The sequence below is a fragment of the Sycon ciliatum genome, chromosome 2, assembly GCF_964019385.1.
Source record: "Sycon ciliatum chromosome 2, ocSycCili1.1, whole genome shotgun sequence".
NCBI classification, from domain to species: Eukaryota; Metazoa; Porifera; class Calcarea; order Leucosolenida; family Sycettidae; genus Sycon; species Sycon ciliatum.
The window spans coordinates 18,900,351-18,916,379 of NC_088644.1; the positions used below are offsets into that span (position 1 = coordinate 18,900,351).

At 44.5% G+C, this 16,029-nt stretch overlaps 1 protein-coding gene across 1 annotated transcript in view; it reads right to left on the reverse strand.

Moving 5' to 3' along the window:
- The window catches only part of LOC135809039 (uncharacterized), a 62,379-nt gene that overhangs the window by 35,380 nt on the left and 10,970 nt on the right, over positions 1 to 16,029 (reverse strand). The window contains exons 8-21 of the mRNA XM_065322297.1: positions 15,526 to 15,610; positions 15,109 to 15,169; positions 13,949 to 14,058; positions 12,540 to 12,862; positions 11,965 to 12,070; positions 11,383 to 11,707; positions 8,403 to 8,626; positions 7,259 to 7,459; positions 6,840 to 7,028; positions 5,492 to 5,770; positions 5,031 to 5,220; positions 3,294 to 4,288; positions 2,419 to 2,505; positions 1,877 to 1,962 (exon numbers count right to left, since the gene is read on the reverse strand). Coding sequence (XP_065178369.1) covers positions 1,877 to 1,962; positions 2,419 to 2,505; positions 3,294 to 4,288; positions 5,031 to 5,220; positions 5,492 to 5,770; positions 6,840 to 7,028; positions 7,259 to 7,459; positions 8,403 to 8,626; positions 11,383 to 11,707; positions 11,965 to 12,070; positions 12,540 to 12,862; positions 13,949 to 14,058; positions 15,109 to 15,169; positions 15,526 to 15,610 — 3,261 coding nt within the window. The remainder of the gene's footprint in view (positions 1 to 1,876; positions 1,963 to 2,418; positions 2,506 to 3,293; positions 4,289 to 5,030; positions 5,221 to 5,491; positions 5,771 to 6,839; positions 7,029 to 7,258; positions 7,460 to 8,402; positions 8,627 to 11,382; positions 11,708 to 11,964; positions 12,071 to 12,539; positions 12,863 to 13,948; positions 14,059 to 15,108; positions 15,170 to 15,525; positions 15,611 to 16,029) is intronic.

The following is a 16,029-nucleotide window of genomic DNA, read 5'->3' on the forward strand; positions in this document are numbered from 1 at the left end:
AACCTGTGGCTGTGCTAGTCCCAGTAAAAACAACATGCCATGTTCGACCAAAAGCTGATCCTACAATGAGCGATCGTGATGATTCCACAGGTAAGAAGACAAACAAACGAGTCAGAGCTCGCCAGGCAGGTAACGCCGAGAACATGATGATACCACACGGAGCTGGTGATCGGATGGAGGTGAACGGGACCAGCAAATCCACCGGGCGTTTGTCGAGGGCCACTGAAGACCAGGTTTCCCAGGGTGCCAGTTCCTCCATGACGGCGAAATGCGCTGCCACAAGAACTCCAGCGAGAATGAAAGCACAGCAACCAACGCCGCGGGCGAACTGAGGAGAGAACACTGAACAATCTGTGCACAATGATTTTCTCTTCGACGGCACGCGTTGCTGTTCTGCTGCATGCATGCGTTTTTCTTGTTGTTTGATCTTCACACATTTTCGCGCAAGCGGTTGCGCGCCGCTGGGACTCGGGGTTACTAAAATCAGTACAGAGCATCTCCCCCTTGGTCGATTTGGACAATCTATAGCTCAAAATTTTCAGGAGACCCTGGCAAAGAAATTTACCAAGACGTTTTTGGATACTCCTTTCGAATGCTGTACTATATCTCACGAAGTTTACGCATATGCTCTGGCATACCCGTGTGAGTAATGAAAATTTGTTTCGGTAAATCTTTTGGAACACCTGTCATCTGTGCCTGGGCCAAGTCCCAGCTTCGTAGAACCTGGCTGAAGTGCTGCTAACTCCTTCAAACACCCCCTACTTCGAGCAAAAATGCGACGAAATGCTGACTGCTGATTGGCCAAGCTGGCATTTTGGAGCACGTGCACCGCCCCCATCTAATCGACGCTTTTCTACGCAACTGTGAGCCCTGAAGTTGGAAGGCTGTTGGAGTGCGCATCCAAGATGTGCTAGAGCTGTTAGCCAGTTAGTTGTAGAACGTCAGTACCGTCGCTCAGTGTCGTGCAACGTTGTGGCATGAGCTGATTGTTTAGTAACTGGTGATGTTAGTGGACATTACAGCGTAACTTGTAGGTCCTTGGTCTTTTTCTTTTCTTCTACAAAACAACAACGCTTTCTACTTATACTTAAAAAGTGCATAACTGACCAGGTCTACAACTGACCAGGTCTACAACTGGTGATGGGTAGCTGTCACCATTTGTCTTCAGAATTACAGTGCGTATCGGTTATAGCGTGGTCGTGTAAAAGAATACACTGCTTACAAGAATGACCTCTCATGTTTTCATAATCAAAACATGGGTTTCAAGTGAACATTTATTCTTACAGGCAATGTTATCGCATAGTAGAATATATCGGTCCTAAGAATGGACTTTGTGTAGCAAAACATACCAGATTAGTACAACGTGTATCGCCTGTAGTAATAACATCTGTCCAACGCAGTTCTGATCCGACTCGCATTACATCGCAGTGCTGCAGGTTCAACTGTTGTTGTCATGTGCATGTGCATGTACATGATTGTTATGTATCTCATACTGCATAGCCACATGGTAACTAAATAATTACTTTGGTAAGCATATGGGACTATGAACAACTGCATGCACAGCAGCCTGCACATACATGTACGTAGTCGTTGTATGTATGATGGCCATCCTGTCTCTGCGCACATGCATCTGATACGTCACACTTGATTAATCGTGTGTAAGAAATATCGGACATAAGAATAGAAAGTCGTTTTTCAAACACCCACGCTATACAACCGATACCTACTGTACGTCTCTCATCTTGAATTCTTTATCCTCACGATGGCACCATCGCCAATAAGAGTCTCATCAGTGATGACATACTAGAGGAAGAGGAAATACTAGTAAGTCTTCAAACTGCACAAGGAAGAGGTTTGCAAATGAAATAAGCCTGACCTGCTATCGACAATATCGGTGGGCGCCTTCAGGAACAATGACCAGCAAGCATTCATTAGTTCAACAGACACTGGATGCCGAACAAGCTGTACAAATGGTACACAAAAACAAGGACACCAGAGGAGAAACACAAACAAGGTATACATTAGGGGGAGAGAGAGAGAGAGAGAGAGAGAGAGAGAGAGAGAGAGAGAGAGAGAGAGAGAGAGAGAGAGAGAGAGAGAGAGAGAGAGAGAGAGAGAGAGAGAGAGAGAGAGAGAGAGAGAGAGAGAGAGAGAGAGAGAGACAGAGAGAGACAGAGAGAGAGAGACAGAGAGACAGAGAGACAGAGAGAGAGACAGAGAGAGACTACCATCATGAGAAGTTTGCTGCCCCTCTGCAGTGGGCGCGCTCACTGAAGGTACCGGTGGCTTTGGCTATGTAAGCCTACGATACAGTCTGATGCATACGACATGCTTGTGGCTATAAATGTGCATGTACACTACATTGTAGTGTGTTATTGTGACAGTTACACTGGGGGAGGAGGAGGAGGAGGATTGTACCTGATTGGCAAGAAGATGGAATCCTTTGAAATCATTCATTGCTTGAAGAAATTGCTTGCCACAGCGATTCAGCATGACATTGACAGTCTGTGAAAGGTACAGTAAGAAATGGTAGCAAAACACGCAGAGGCTGATGCATCTCCAATCTCAATAAAAGTCAACACTGGACAATGTCCACCATTTTTACAACAATCACCAATCGACAAAGGGGAAAAACATACAGTACACGTGTACATGATACTTGACAGAATTTCAGTTTATTTTAAAAATAGTTTGTCAGGTACTCAAACTGCCAAAGCTAACCAAAACGCACATGCAGTGGTGTACATGTAGTAAGCCGTATTCACAACCGGCGCGTGTAATCGGTATGTGTGCGGTTCATGCGTGGCCAAGCACACATTCAGGCTTTCACCAATTCGAGTCATATTTTAGGACGTGCAGGGCCTTCGAGTACTGATTTTATGACCCAACAGTCAAAGTGACTGGCATGTACACCAGTACACGTGCCAGTTGTGAGCACAGCTTTAGACCCTAACTACATGTCCAACTCCATCCCGGGTTGGCTGACAGGTGGGCTGCTCCTGTAATCACTCCAACCTGGGCTGGCAACAATATCCATGATAGGCAGCCTAACCTTGGTGACATGCGAGTCAGCAGCGTGCATGAGGGATCTCGGGCATGCACGCAAACAAAGCGAAAACTCATATATACCCGGTGTATGTTTTACTCTATTGCCAATAACACCGTATTGCACAAAACAATTCTGCTGCACGTTACACTCTGGTGCATGGTACGCCATGGTGCACATTATACCCTGGTGCACGTTATGCTATGGTTACCTTGGTAGATCCACACACTGCCATAAACATTCTCACCTTGACTACAGCTGTGCGAAGAGAGATATTGTCATTGTCCGAGAGTACTAACAATGCTTCAGCAGGCATCAGGGACAGAACAGTTTGCAGTTGAGCGTCTGCAACAATCTCAATGTTGTTGTGCAGTTGGGTGAGAATGCGAGCTTCCAAGTTTGGTGTAACTTCACTTGCAAGATCTGCATGATGACGTGCTGTGCGTGGAGTACGATGCGATCTAGATGGTGTTAACCTCTTTAACTGCTCACGGCTGGGGATATCATAGGTAGACTTCTTATCAGACTCCACTGTGAAGTTAGGAGGCGTCTTGGCAGCTATTGGTGTAGAAAAAAGGAAGCCATCTGCTTGAACAGGTGCAGACATAGCTGATGTAACGCCGTCAATCTCCTCATCAGCTGATGAGTCACTTTGCCTGCCTGGACTGTGCCTGGACAAAGATGATCCACCAGAAAATTGGGGAACTGGCAGGGATAAACCACGACTCAATGTAGGCCGCTGTCTCGCTGCTGCAGAGGCTGCTGGGCTAACAGAACCTTGAGATGCCTTTCCTTCCTTCCGATCGATTTCATTTCCTAGTCCTGTGGTGGTGACATTGACATCTGCCTCCATATGAGCAATGTCAACTTGGTCAGGTGCACGACTCCCAGTACTGATGTGTGGTGTGTACATGGGACTGCTGGGACTGTCTACCCTGCCGCCGCCTCCGCCACCACCGCCGCCGCCTCCGCCACCACTGCTGTTCAAAGCACGTATACCATCGGAATTGAAGCGTCCTTCCTTGGCAACGTCATCACTGGCCACTTCAAATAGAGCTGTAGAGATGTTTTTGATGGGGTGATGGGCCGGACTGCTGACACTACGCTTAGGAGTTCTTGACAGTCGAGTCTTGATGTGCTCACCCGGTGTGCTGGTCAATAGTGGACGTCCTCTGCTGGGCTGCTTGGCCTGAGATGCCACACTGCTACTAGTAGCAACAGAGGTGTTCGCACCAACATTACCTGATAATGGTATACAGATAAAACAGACACAACAAAGATAACAATGATGACAACGACGACGACCACAACAGCAGCAGTAAAACAGCAGCAGCAAAACAACAAAATGATACAGTCAAACTCCGTTTATCCTGTCCTCTTGCATCTGGTACCCTCACCAACCGGTGGAAAACATTTCGAAGCCGATTCAAGGTACCGGTAAACACTTAGGGTACAACCACACTTTTGGTTATCTGGTTCCGGTTCAAATATTTCCCTTGTCCAGTCCCCCCCCCCCCCCCCACACACACACTCAATATTTCCATGAAAAACAAACGTGTATGGGTAAGTGAGGTCTGATCGTAAACAAATCACTTCACACAAGATGTTTCCGTCAACGGAATTCAAAGCTGAGCAGACTGCTACAGGGAACACCACCACTAGCTTAGAGTGTTAACTATTCTCATCTGACAAACTCTACAGCGAGAAGACCTGGTCATATCTATACTTAGTAAGAGCAGCACACTGATTCATCACAACAATCACATGTTCTGGCAAAAATAATTCACAGCCAACATAAGGTTGAGTCAAACTGTCTTTTCTGCATCTGTAGGTATGCCACCACCATCTATCTATAAAAATAACCAATGTGTCACAGGCAACTCCTAAAGCGGTGAGGGTGAATACTGGAGCAGACCCATTGAAGTGGTCAATGACCGAGATTCCATTTCTAGCACCCCGAACATTTAATTAAATGAGCACATACCTCGTAGCGGGTTGAGTAGGTGTACGGGAATGTTGTGAATGACTGAACTACTGCGTTCGTTCAGCAGAAAATCACACAACATGTTCAGAACAGTCATATCCGGTGGTGAGCCAAGGAAGACGGTGATCATGCTGTCAATGATCCTTATGATGGGATCAGGTACAGGTCGACATGTCTCGCTAGGGAAGTCCTACCAGCATGGGTATGGAATGAGAGAACAAACACAAATTAATGCATGTACAGGTACTAACTAAGGATGTCACCATTTACGCTAATGGCTTGTCATCGTACATCTGCGTTCCACAATACAGGGCACGATGGTGAGGAAAGTCGTGCAGCAATAAAACAGCCACGGCTCTCAAGCTGGGGATATAATTCTACAGCGTATCACATGTATCCAGACTTGAAGTACGAATTCTTCTAAACAATGTTCAAGAAACAATTACAAAATGAGAACTAACCCGGCTTGTGTTGATCAGTAAGCGCAGCACACCCGCCTCCTCGCACTGACGGATGTTGAAAGCTGCATGGGGATGAGATTCACTGATAATGGCCAGCAAGGACTTTAAAGAAGCGTACCAAACTTGTAAGCCAGCCTTCCACCATACTCTCCATTCTAGTAAAACTGATTCAATGAAACGAGGTCGAACAATAATGGCATCACTGCCCGCTAAGACAGCCAGGGTGCCTTCTTCACTGAAGTACACTAGCTGTTTGTCACAGATGTTGTTCAGCAACGTCTGCAGACAGCAAAACAAACAAACAAAATCCATGTTATAGGGTATTACACCAAACAATTTGAATGACATTGTGCTGCACAGTACTGTTTACTAATTGAAAACTGTTTCAAACTAAGTGATGGTACACACTGTTTCAAACTAAGTGATGGTACACACTAGTATAATAATTATAGGAGCAAAGAACCACGGTTCATGTTACAAGAAACGAAGCTGCACGGATGCCATTCATACAGCTCTCCAGTACCAAGAAAAGCTTTAACCTGACAGGTTGTATGAATAGCACAGATCAACCACAATAGAGAGCAAAAGACGTTAACAAAAAATCACGGTTCGCGTCAGACTCGGCTAAAGGCCGAGTTTTCCGCATCCGTAGGAACGCCACCACCCTTCAAGGATCCTTGATCCTTGACGTAACAAATACGGATACAAACATCCAGACATCCAGATACACATCCATCCATCCATCCATCCATCCATCCATCCATCCATCCATCCAGACAGACAGACAGACAGACAGAGAGACAGACAGACACACATACGTACATGAGGACAGCCAGACACCCACACATACAGGTAGGCAGGCATACAGACAGAAATGCATACTTCAATCAAGTCGTGGCAGCACCAGAGATTGCTCAATACACCTTGGTACAGAACCTTCTCTGCAGTACACATGCAAGCATGGATTGAGAACTACAAACAGACTGAAGTACACATACAGTACACATACAAACACGGATTGAGAACTACACAAAGACAGATGTACACAATCATACAAACACGGATTGAGAACTACACACAGACTAACATGCACACATAACGGTATGTACAAACAAGGATTTATATAATTACAGGCACACAAACAAGAACTATAGCGCCGGGCGCTACACGGACCTAGCACCACACACACACTATTCATTGTGCTCGAATGCGGCGCTACTTTATTCATGTATTCACTAGTTGAGGGGATGGAAAAGTGAAAAGTCTGAAGAAAAAATTGATCACATTCATCGGGTCGAATTTCTTGGGCTAGAACTGTACATACAGACACACAGATGTAGAGACAGACCTGCAATGTGTTGGTGTCGCTGGTGTATCGACCAGTGAGCATGACTTGACGAAGTAACTGATGACCACAGCATTGAGACAGATCAAGCCAGTTGCCCGAATGTCCCTTTGAGAGTGAAAAGATGAGATGAATGGCGTGTGGTAGGAGGCGATTACCATCACATCTCCGCTCAGCATCCCAAGAAGCACACTGCAAAGAAGAAAAAGATACAGAGTGACATACATTGAACAGATAACCTCGCTGTAAAATATACTACTTCAAAGTGAAAACACATGATTTTTGGAGTACGAGGAAGAGAATGAAAGTGATATCAACAGGAAGGCGATAACAGTGAGAAAAATCAAAATACAGACTCGTTAAGGTGGAACGCGCCCCACAGAAAAATAAGTAGCTGATACAAGACACGCACAGGTCCTTACTAAAGCTGCAAGATAGAGGACAGCTCTCATTCCTCCTAGGGCCAAAATAGCATCCTTCATGTGCGTGTGCTTCGCTGATTGTGGCAGACCACCAGTGATCTGAGCAGGAACAGTTCCATTCGAGCTGTGGGGTGATGGCTTGCAATGAAAGCAATACCAGTGGCTTGGTGATGTCGCTGTGTATCCCATACACAAATCTCCCTACATCAAGATAAGAAAGAAAAACGTGGGTCTGCAGAAGAAACTACAGAACAAATAGGCATACAATACACTATAGAACTACTTCTTACAAACATTGGATAAGTAACTGTCCTGGAAATTAATTGGACAAGGAATTGCCCTAGAAACACATTGGACAAGAAACTATCATGAAACGTGTTGCATAAGTAACTACCCTGCAAATAAACAATACTGCCAAGTAAGTTACTAAGTACCCGGATATGTAATGGACAAGCAATTGCCCTAAAATGTGTAGAACAAGTGATTGCCCTGAAAATGTGTTGGACATGTAATTACCCAGCAACTTGGGCCATCTGGTCATATTAGGATACATGATGCCATCCATCATGGGCGATTTTCTGACAATGATGGGTATTGCTAGCTGGCTCCATCAAGTGTAAAGCACGTGCTGGCAAAGCCAAAAACTGTTCCATATTCTATATGCAATACTACTGCTATTATGGTCCACCCAAGTAACTTGTTCATGAATTTTAGGTTGGAACGGTGTTTGTACCCGCCGTACACGCACTACAGCTCAATATCAAGTCAATATCAAGTCAATGAATGTATGAATGTCAGCATTGTTGTCAGTTTCTCCTCCCTAGCCAATTTTTCCCAAACAAAGACTGCTGGAAAAGACTGCTGGAAAAGGACCTTTCCCAAACAAAGACTGCTGGAAAAGGACCTTTCCCAAACAAAGACTGCTGGAAAAGGACCTTTTTCCAAACAAAGACTGCTGGAAAAGGACCCATAGTTGACAAGTAATGCATCAAGACTTGTGTTGACATCGGAAAATGACTCTGGAAAACGATGTTGGAAAATTACACTGGGAAATTTCATCAAGCTCCCACTGTGACTTCTCAAATGATGAGTTAAATGAGCCAGAAGGCATAACTAGGGGATTCGTGACAATTTACACACATACCATGAGCGTCTGACTGTCAGTAAACGACCATGATTCTCCTGGCTTGATGTGTTTGTTAGTACCACTCAGATGTGCCCAGAAACTAGATGAGAACAATTCATGGAGTGAAGAGATCCAAGATGGATGATAGCCAGATCCCCCTCTGTACAGCATTACGCCATCCAATCCAATACTTGTGAAGCTGCTGGTGTAGAGAGCAAATATACCAGTGGCAGATACGGGTGCTGCATACATACCAAACGCATATGCATGCACACACACACACACACACACACACACACATACACACGCACACACATTCGTACACTTTGTGGCTTTTATCACTTACATTCTGAAGAAATAGTGTGCTCGAGAAAATTGGTTCAGTGGAACAAAACCGGTTAGGAAAATGAGTGGATAAAGGTCTTTGGAGTATGTGCACAATTATACAAGAGAAAGTGGCACCGTTTGAGTTTCACTCAGAGTAACCTTTGCTCGGCTCCTCAGAGGTCTATTCACCAGAACTGATAGGTTATCAGTGACAACGTTTCGGTTCCTGGAGGAAGTATGTAGCAAAATAATCATGTACTATACTCCGGGGTACATTACTTAACTAGACAACACAATTTGGAATATATTCCGGCTTGGAAAGCTGGTCCTAAGATAGTTACTGTAAATCAAGGATGACAGCTATATCAAATGCGAAAACGTTTGGGCGTTTTCATCTAAACTTCTAAAGCCCATTGGATAGGTACTCATACGTACAATAAGTTTGTAAGCAAAATAAGTTTGTAAATATGAACTTTTTCAGAACGAAAAGAAGCTTCATAACTCGTTTCCATGTTTTTTTCTTCTTCTACTTTTCATTTCATACTGGCTCATTATCCAAGTTCAATTTTTCGGAACGACTTGGATGCGAAGCACTTGGATTTGTTATCATTAGTTGAAAAATTGAGAAGCACGATTGAAGTTCTAGCAAAAAGTTCCTAGTTTGCCCTTCACTCAGAACTGACTACATGTAGACGCTTCGCACTAGTGCAATGATGTATTGCAGCACATGAAAGCCAACGAATGATAACATACATACATGTACATTATGCACTGGTCGATTCAAATTTAGCATTCGGAGTCTAAGTCGCACAGGCATTTTTTGCGATTTAAAGTGCGCCTAACACTCCGCCAAATACGGTACGTATATGGGTGCTTCATGAGTTAATTGTACTGCACTCAGAATCAAGAGAACACCAGCAAAGGCGTGCAACTCCTTTCTTGATCTGCAATCAACTAGGCCTTTCCATGCTCGTCATAGATGATACGGTGTTAGTTCATCAGGTTTATGATCCATGGACCTACTAGTGTCCGTTGTTCTGCTGCTTCGACTACCATACATTGGCATCAGTGAGCCATATGGCAGCGAAAGACTGATATCAATGCGTTTTGTTTGCTTCTAATTTGGCAAGCTGCACCCCTTACTTATGTACTCTAACCATACCCATGTACCCAGGGTCATGCAAGACACAGATGCATACAACAATACATTTCATACTAAACGTCTTGCCAAACACGGCAACAAAAGGAAAGCAGTTGCTAACTGGAATAGTAACTTATTCCAGTTTTCACATGTTTTCATCAATGGAATGTGAGCCGCGCCAAGCTAAAAAGTGGCTTCGTGTTTTGCCAACAAATCGAGAAAATCACCAAAATGCCACAGTTGGCAAAATTCTACTCGAGCGCGATCGCGAAAATATTCACTTTCATTCAAGTTTGAAAGAGGATGAAGAGAGAAGCCTTTTTATGTTTGAGCAACACTTCTTCAGTGTTCCCTCTTTCATCGTTGTGGGGATTCCTCAGCGCTGCCAGAGATCGTAATGGAGCTTCTAGAGAATGTGGGTCCTCCACATTCTAGAGAATGTGGAGGATACATTCTGTATCCGTATGCGCCCAAACCTACTTGACGAGGAAGATTCGCTCATTCATAGTGGCTGTGTTTCTTATCGTGGCCACGGCTAGAGCGACGAGTATAGCTATGGGGAGACGTCTACAAGCCTTCCGACTATCGTTCTGACAAGCGGCCTGGTGAGCTTGCTCTTGCTGCGATGTTTCACTTTGTTTCGGCTACCTTCAATTTAGTGTTCATGACGTGGCGTACTGGATTCCAAAATTTCCTCGTTTCAAGGAAATAGTGCCACACGACGAAGCGATGCATTGACTCTACCTGCTAGCATATTGTCCTGTGGCGCCTTCTACCAGTATCCTTGGCAGGGAAGGAGAATGACATGGACTAGGACGGACAACGAACCAGTGCCGCTTGTTAGCGATGTGCAGTAGTCTACTGGACCTATATGTAGCAGATGTCTGGCACAGCACTACGAGCTACATGAAAGGATTAATTCATCTTGGCATAGGTGATTGGAGAGAGTATGACGGACTGTCTTGGTAAGATGCGACGTTCCCCACCCCAGCGAAAAATATAGTCACAACATCATGATGAAGGATATGAAAATTCGTATTGCGTGATAAAATGACATGAGTCAGGATGAAAATTTTAAAATGTACATATTATGTTATTTCTTCTTTCTTGGATCTTCTAATTAGAACACAAGTTCATTATTCTTGTATTGCTTGCACACCTGCTAAGCTTTGTCTCCACTTGGTGTCCCATGTTTTCTTGGAGTTTCGGAAGGTCTTGGAATCCTTAGTGTGATTGATACCAGCCATTCTGTGACATGTGCACAATGTATGCTTATTTATGGCACATATACATTTCAGATGGGCAGCAAAATTTCCATGATGGAAGTTAGATATATAGACATCACTTTGGCATGAAAAAAGAAATTTCCAAAAATTATGCCTAAGCCACCTTTTAGCTTGGCTCGGCTCATGTATTCTTTGGAGGTAAACCTGAAGCGGTTGAGCTAACTGGAATGGGTTTTCTCTAAAAGGAACACATCTGTACTACACATGCAATACTACAGCGTACATGTACATTACAAACACTTACATTCAAAGACCAGAGTGCTGCTAACTAGCAAAGTGGAATAAACTGGAGATGCGGATGATCCTGTGATAGCCTCCTGTCCTTCCACGATGAGACTTGCCGACTCTTCAATATCACCAACGACTTTAACACTGGCCTCACTGGGGATTGCTCCTGGTGCTCCTTGCAGTAGATTACTCTCTGAACCAATCTCACACATCAATGAATCACCAGTGTCTTTGGAGTGCGCACTCTGACCACCAGAAGCACTGCTCATAGCAGCAGCAGACCACCCAGGCACTTGCTTACTGCCCACTGCAACACCATCAAGGTAGAGGTGAACTCTTGCCTAGCCACACATCAAAACAAACACAACGTACACAAAAGTACAGAGGATGTAGCTTACACGACTGACTTAGTACTTGTGGCAAGGTACTCTGCCATGACAGGCTTTTTGAAGCAAAGTATTCCCTAAAGATATGCCGCCACATTTAGAATTGGGAATGGCGAATTAAAAAGCTAGATCTCTGGGCAGCCATCATGACAAACTGACTGTCTCGAGATAAAACTCAACACAATTTGAGGATTACCACAGAAAAGGCTTACCTGTGGTGAGGTTAGATCCAGGACACAACCAATGTGATACCATTCACCAAACTTGAGAAGACGCTCAAACACCAACGGGTCTTGTTTCGATTGCTTTTCACTCCATCTGAGAAGAAAAAAGTAATACAAGTGAAAGAAACGAACAGAGAACTTTTAAAGGGGAAGTACAAACCTCTTTAGGACGAACATCAAGGGACCGATATTTGTTCGCAATAACGGGAGTTCTTCTTATCCATATGTTTTACCCAGTGAATACACAGGGTTTTATCCAATACAGTTACGAATACTAGTTCTTCTTAGGCAAACATTTGTCTTATCCGTGTTCTTCCTAACGAGGTTTCACTGTATACCCTAAAATCAAATTTTCACCAGTGGTAGTCTTCGAGGTGCTGAGAAACAGAGTATAGCATAAGAAGCTAGAAACAGGCTGATAGCATAAACATGGCGTGATGTTGGAAATTATCATTTTTCAAGTGTGTGCAGGCTACCTTCAGTACTACGCCCAGCACCGTGAAAGACAACATTGAGCAATCTATGTTGAAATGTTGAAGGTGCTTGTCCTGCTTCAAGCTCACCTGTACCAGACGAGTATTGATCCATGACTATCAGCTGCCAGTTGAATCTCATGTTCCCCCCTACTCGCGCATAGTAGAAACCAGGTGCTGATGGCAGTTGCCTTCTCTGCGAGTCCAGTAACATGCAGGCAGCAGCGCATCACCAGCGACAGACCATTCTTAGGCCACTGAGTAGCACAGTCCTCCATGTCCATACACAGCATTTCAATTTGATTCAGAATCTCTGGAGTTGGCTGGGCTCCAAGTTGAAAAGCAATGGCATGAGTTGGAAAATAGGGCACATCAACTAGCTTGGACAACGCTGCCAACAGCATTAGACGAGTCTGTAAAGACCGCAATCATTACCAAACAAAACAGTAAGAAACAGGTTCACACACTCGTCCAAGTCGAGCCAGTTTGCATACAGGGCGCAATTCCTGATCGCCTGCACTGCCATCCTTTACAAAGCACCGGTATATATACAGTCCTTTATATTCAATCTGCTTTTGAATACAAATAAATACCACTTGGAGTGCTTTTTTCACGGGGTAAAACTTTCATGCTAGCAATGCATCCAATTCAGAAATACATGTATAATACTGATCAGTGAATACACTATACGAGACAGGAGACCACACACATGTCAGCAGCGAGTGAATACATAAGAGAGGTTGCGCATGACAAAGTTTCGTAGTGTTTGACGAATCAGGCAATAATGAAAAAGGCTAAGAAAATCTCTCTATTCATGCAAAAGGACACCTGCAGATGCAGCCAAGCTTGTTTTGACTGCTTCATGTGTATTTGTGTGGGTGTGCATCCATGCATGCGTGCGCGAGCACACGCTCTCGTGCAAGTGTGTGTGGGTGTCAGTACAAGGGCGTCGGAACTGCACCGGCCGGGGCGGCCATGGCCGCCCCACTTTTTCGGCCGTTTTTTTTTTTTTTTTTTTAGCACACTGCAACAAAGCGCGATGATCTCAGCGCAAACGTGGCAAATCCTTGTCCCCGATCGTGGTTTGTTGCAGAATCAAACAGAAAAGTCCATGTACACTGAAATGGCACCAAATGCCTGGGAATGCTTGCAATTGGCTTCAATTTTTGAATTTTTTCCCGGGGGAGGGTAATGTTTGTCCCCGATCGTAGCATCTCCTTGGTTTTTTGCAGAATCAAAAAGTCTTTCATTGTAGTTACCGTACACTGAAATGGCACCAAATGCCCGGAAATGCTTGCAATTGGCTTTAATTTTTGAAATTTTTCCCGGGGGAGGACCCCCGGACCATGGCCGCCCCACTTCCAAAGTCGTTCCGACGCGCCTGCAGTACATGTCTTCACACGTACTTGTTGGAGTGACTACATCAAACTTGACTGGCACAGCTGTAAACAGTCATTGTGGAAAAGTATGTACATAGTTTCGTAGAGAGTGACACTCACTTGCATACAGCCTGCAGTGATGATCAGGCGGAACAGCATGTACAACGTCTCTGAAGTAGTTTGCCACTGGCACACAGTTACTAAAAAAGACACGACTGTTTCCTCCAGGCCTGCAAAAGTGCACGTGCACACACACACACACACACACACACACACACACACACACACACACACACACACACACACAAACACACACACACACACACATACACACATGCATGTTTCGGTCTCTGGTAATCAACACAAGTATGAAATACAAAATAATCCCGATGTATACCCATCTGAAAACGCTTACGTGTATCACTTTGCATAGTAACGTTTACAGGAATGCCCCAACAATGCAATGTAGCGTGCAATGTAGTGTGCAATGGGCTTCAGTAGGTGAATATTAACCGACTCCACGTGTACCTGGTAAATGTTTCCCAGCCCAGCATTTTTTTCTCTCATCGTGAAAAGGATTCTGGCTGCACTCCGACATGCACATGACTGGCACATTGTAGAGGAGGATGTTTCAAATAGGAGATAAGTCGCAAACCGGAACGGACTCATTATTCATTTTCTCTCTTAGTATTCTGATTAGAAAACATATGTCACCGTGAGACTACGATGTGGTTTACTCCGAGCCAAAGGTTCATGGCTCTGCGATGACCAGAAGCGCTATACCAAGCAGGTGAGTTTTTGACGTGTTGCTTGGCACTGCGACTTCAGTGTTTACGTCTTTTGAAAAATCAACTTCTTGTCGCAGGTAAGCAGCGGCTCGCCTCTCGCCAATAATGCACCGTATACCAATGAAAACTAATGGAAGCACACACAAGGCTTATTGTTTCCCTGTACTGGCCGTCGTGGAGCGATAGCAATTACCTAATTTCAGAACTCAGGGTGAACTTGACGTGGACTCCAAAACCGTTCCTGTCACACCAAAATTTGAAACGAAAAATCGGGCAACTTGGAGGCAATGGGCCAACACAAAGCAGTCGCTCAGTTCGATCGACTCTGGCCTCAAAGCAAACCTCCGCATGCCAGCTTCCTTCCACAAACATATTTCGAGTGAACAAACCACGTTTGTGATCAGTTTGGGTCTACACATTTTTGCTGTCAAACCGTTCCTATTTGAAACACCCTCCTCTACACTCTACACTGCAGCAGTAGCAAGTACTTACCAGACTTCTGTGTATTAGTAAACATTGGTGTGAAGCATTTTAAGCAGTGCTCGGCTAATTTCTGTACATGAAAGACATAACAGGACATCACGCTAAGACAGAAGAAGGTATAAAGCAGCAGCATCCGGCCGTTGACAATTTTGCGTACATTGTGCAACAGTGGTGCGTAGTCAATTTACCAAGGAAAGATACAACATTTTAAAATGTAGACCAATATGTAGAATGGTGGGATACACCATGACCAATCACACACTGCTATACACCATGACCAATCACACACTACTATACACCATGACCAATCACACACTGCTATACACCATGACCAATCACACACTACTACCGCACACTAATTCTAAAAAGGAAAGTTGCTACACCCAAAGGCTGTAGTCTATGACACGCCAAGGTGAAGGTACTTACAAGATCAGTAACTATGGCACCATTCGCTGGACTACAGCTTACTATGCGACTTAATGATCCCAGCAACATTTGGCCAATGAAAACCCTGAGTCCAATACAGTACACGGAGAACAATAGCATCACATACATACACATGCACATACACACACACACACGTGTGCGCAGGCGTGCACCCAACAGGGACTAGAACGTGGCTTCGCGCTTGCCCACTTGAATTGGCAATTGAAATAAACACAATGACACCGCCGCCGCCGCCACCACCACCACCACCACTAACAACATACCCAGACACTGCCATTTAGTTATGCACAATTTCTTAAAGCTGTGCTAATGCAAAATGTGAGGATTCCCAATCGTTGGCATGTTCAAGCAGCATCAAATCACTCTACAACATACATGACCACTCTAGAAAGTACTAGCTTGTAGAGAAAAATCATACAACAACTTTCGCTTCTTCAAATGTCACTCCTCGAAATCCTCCTCTGTCCTCATGGTCACCTACTC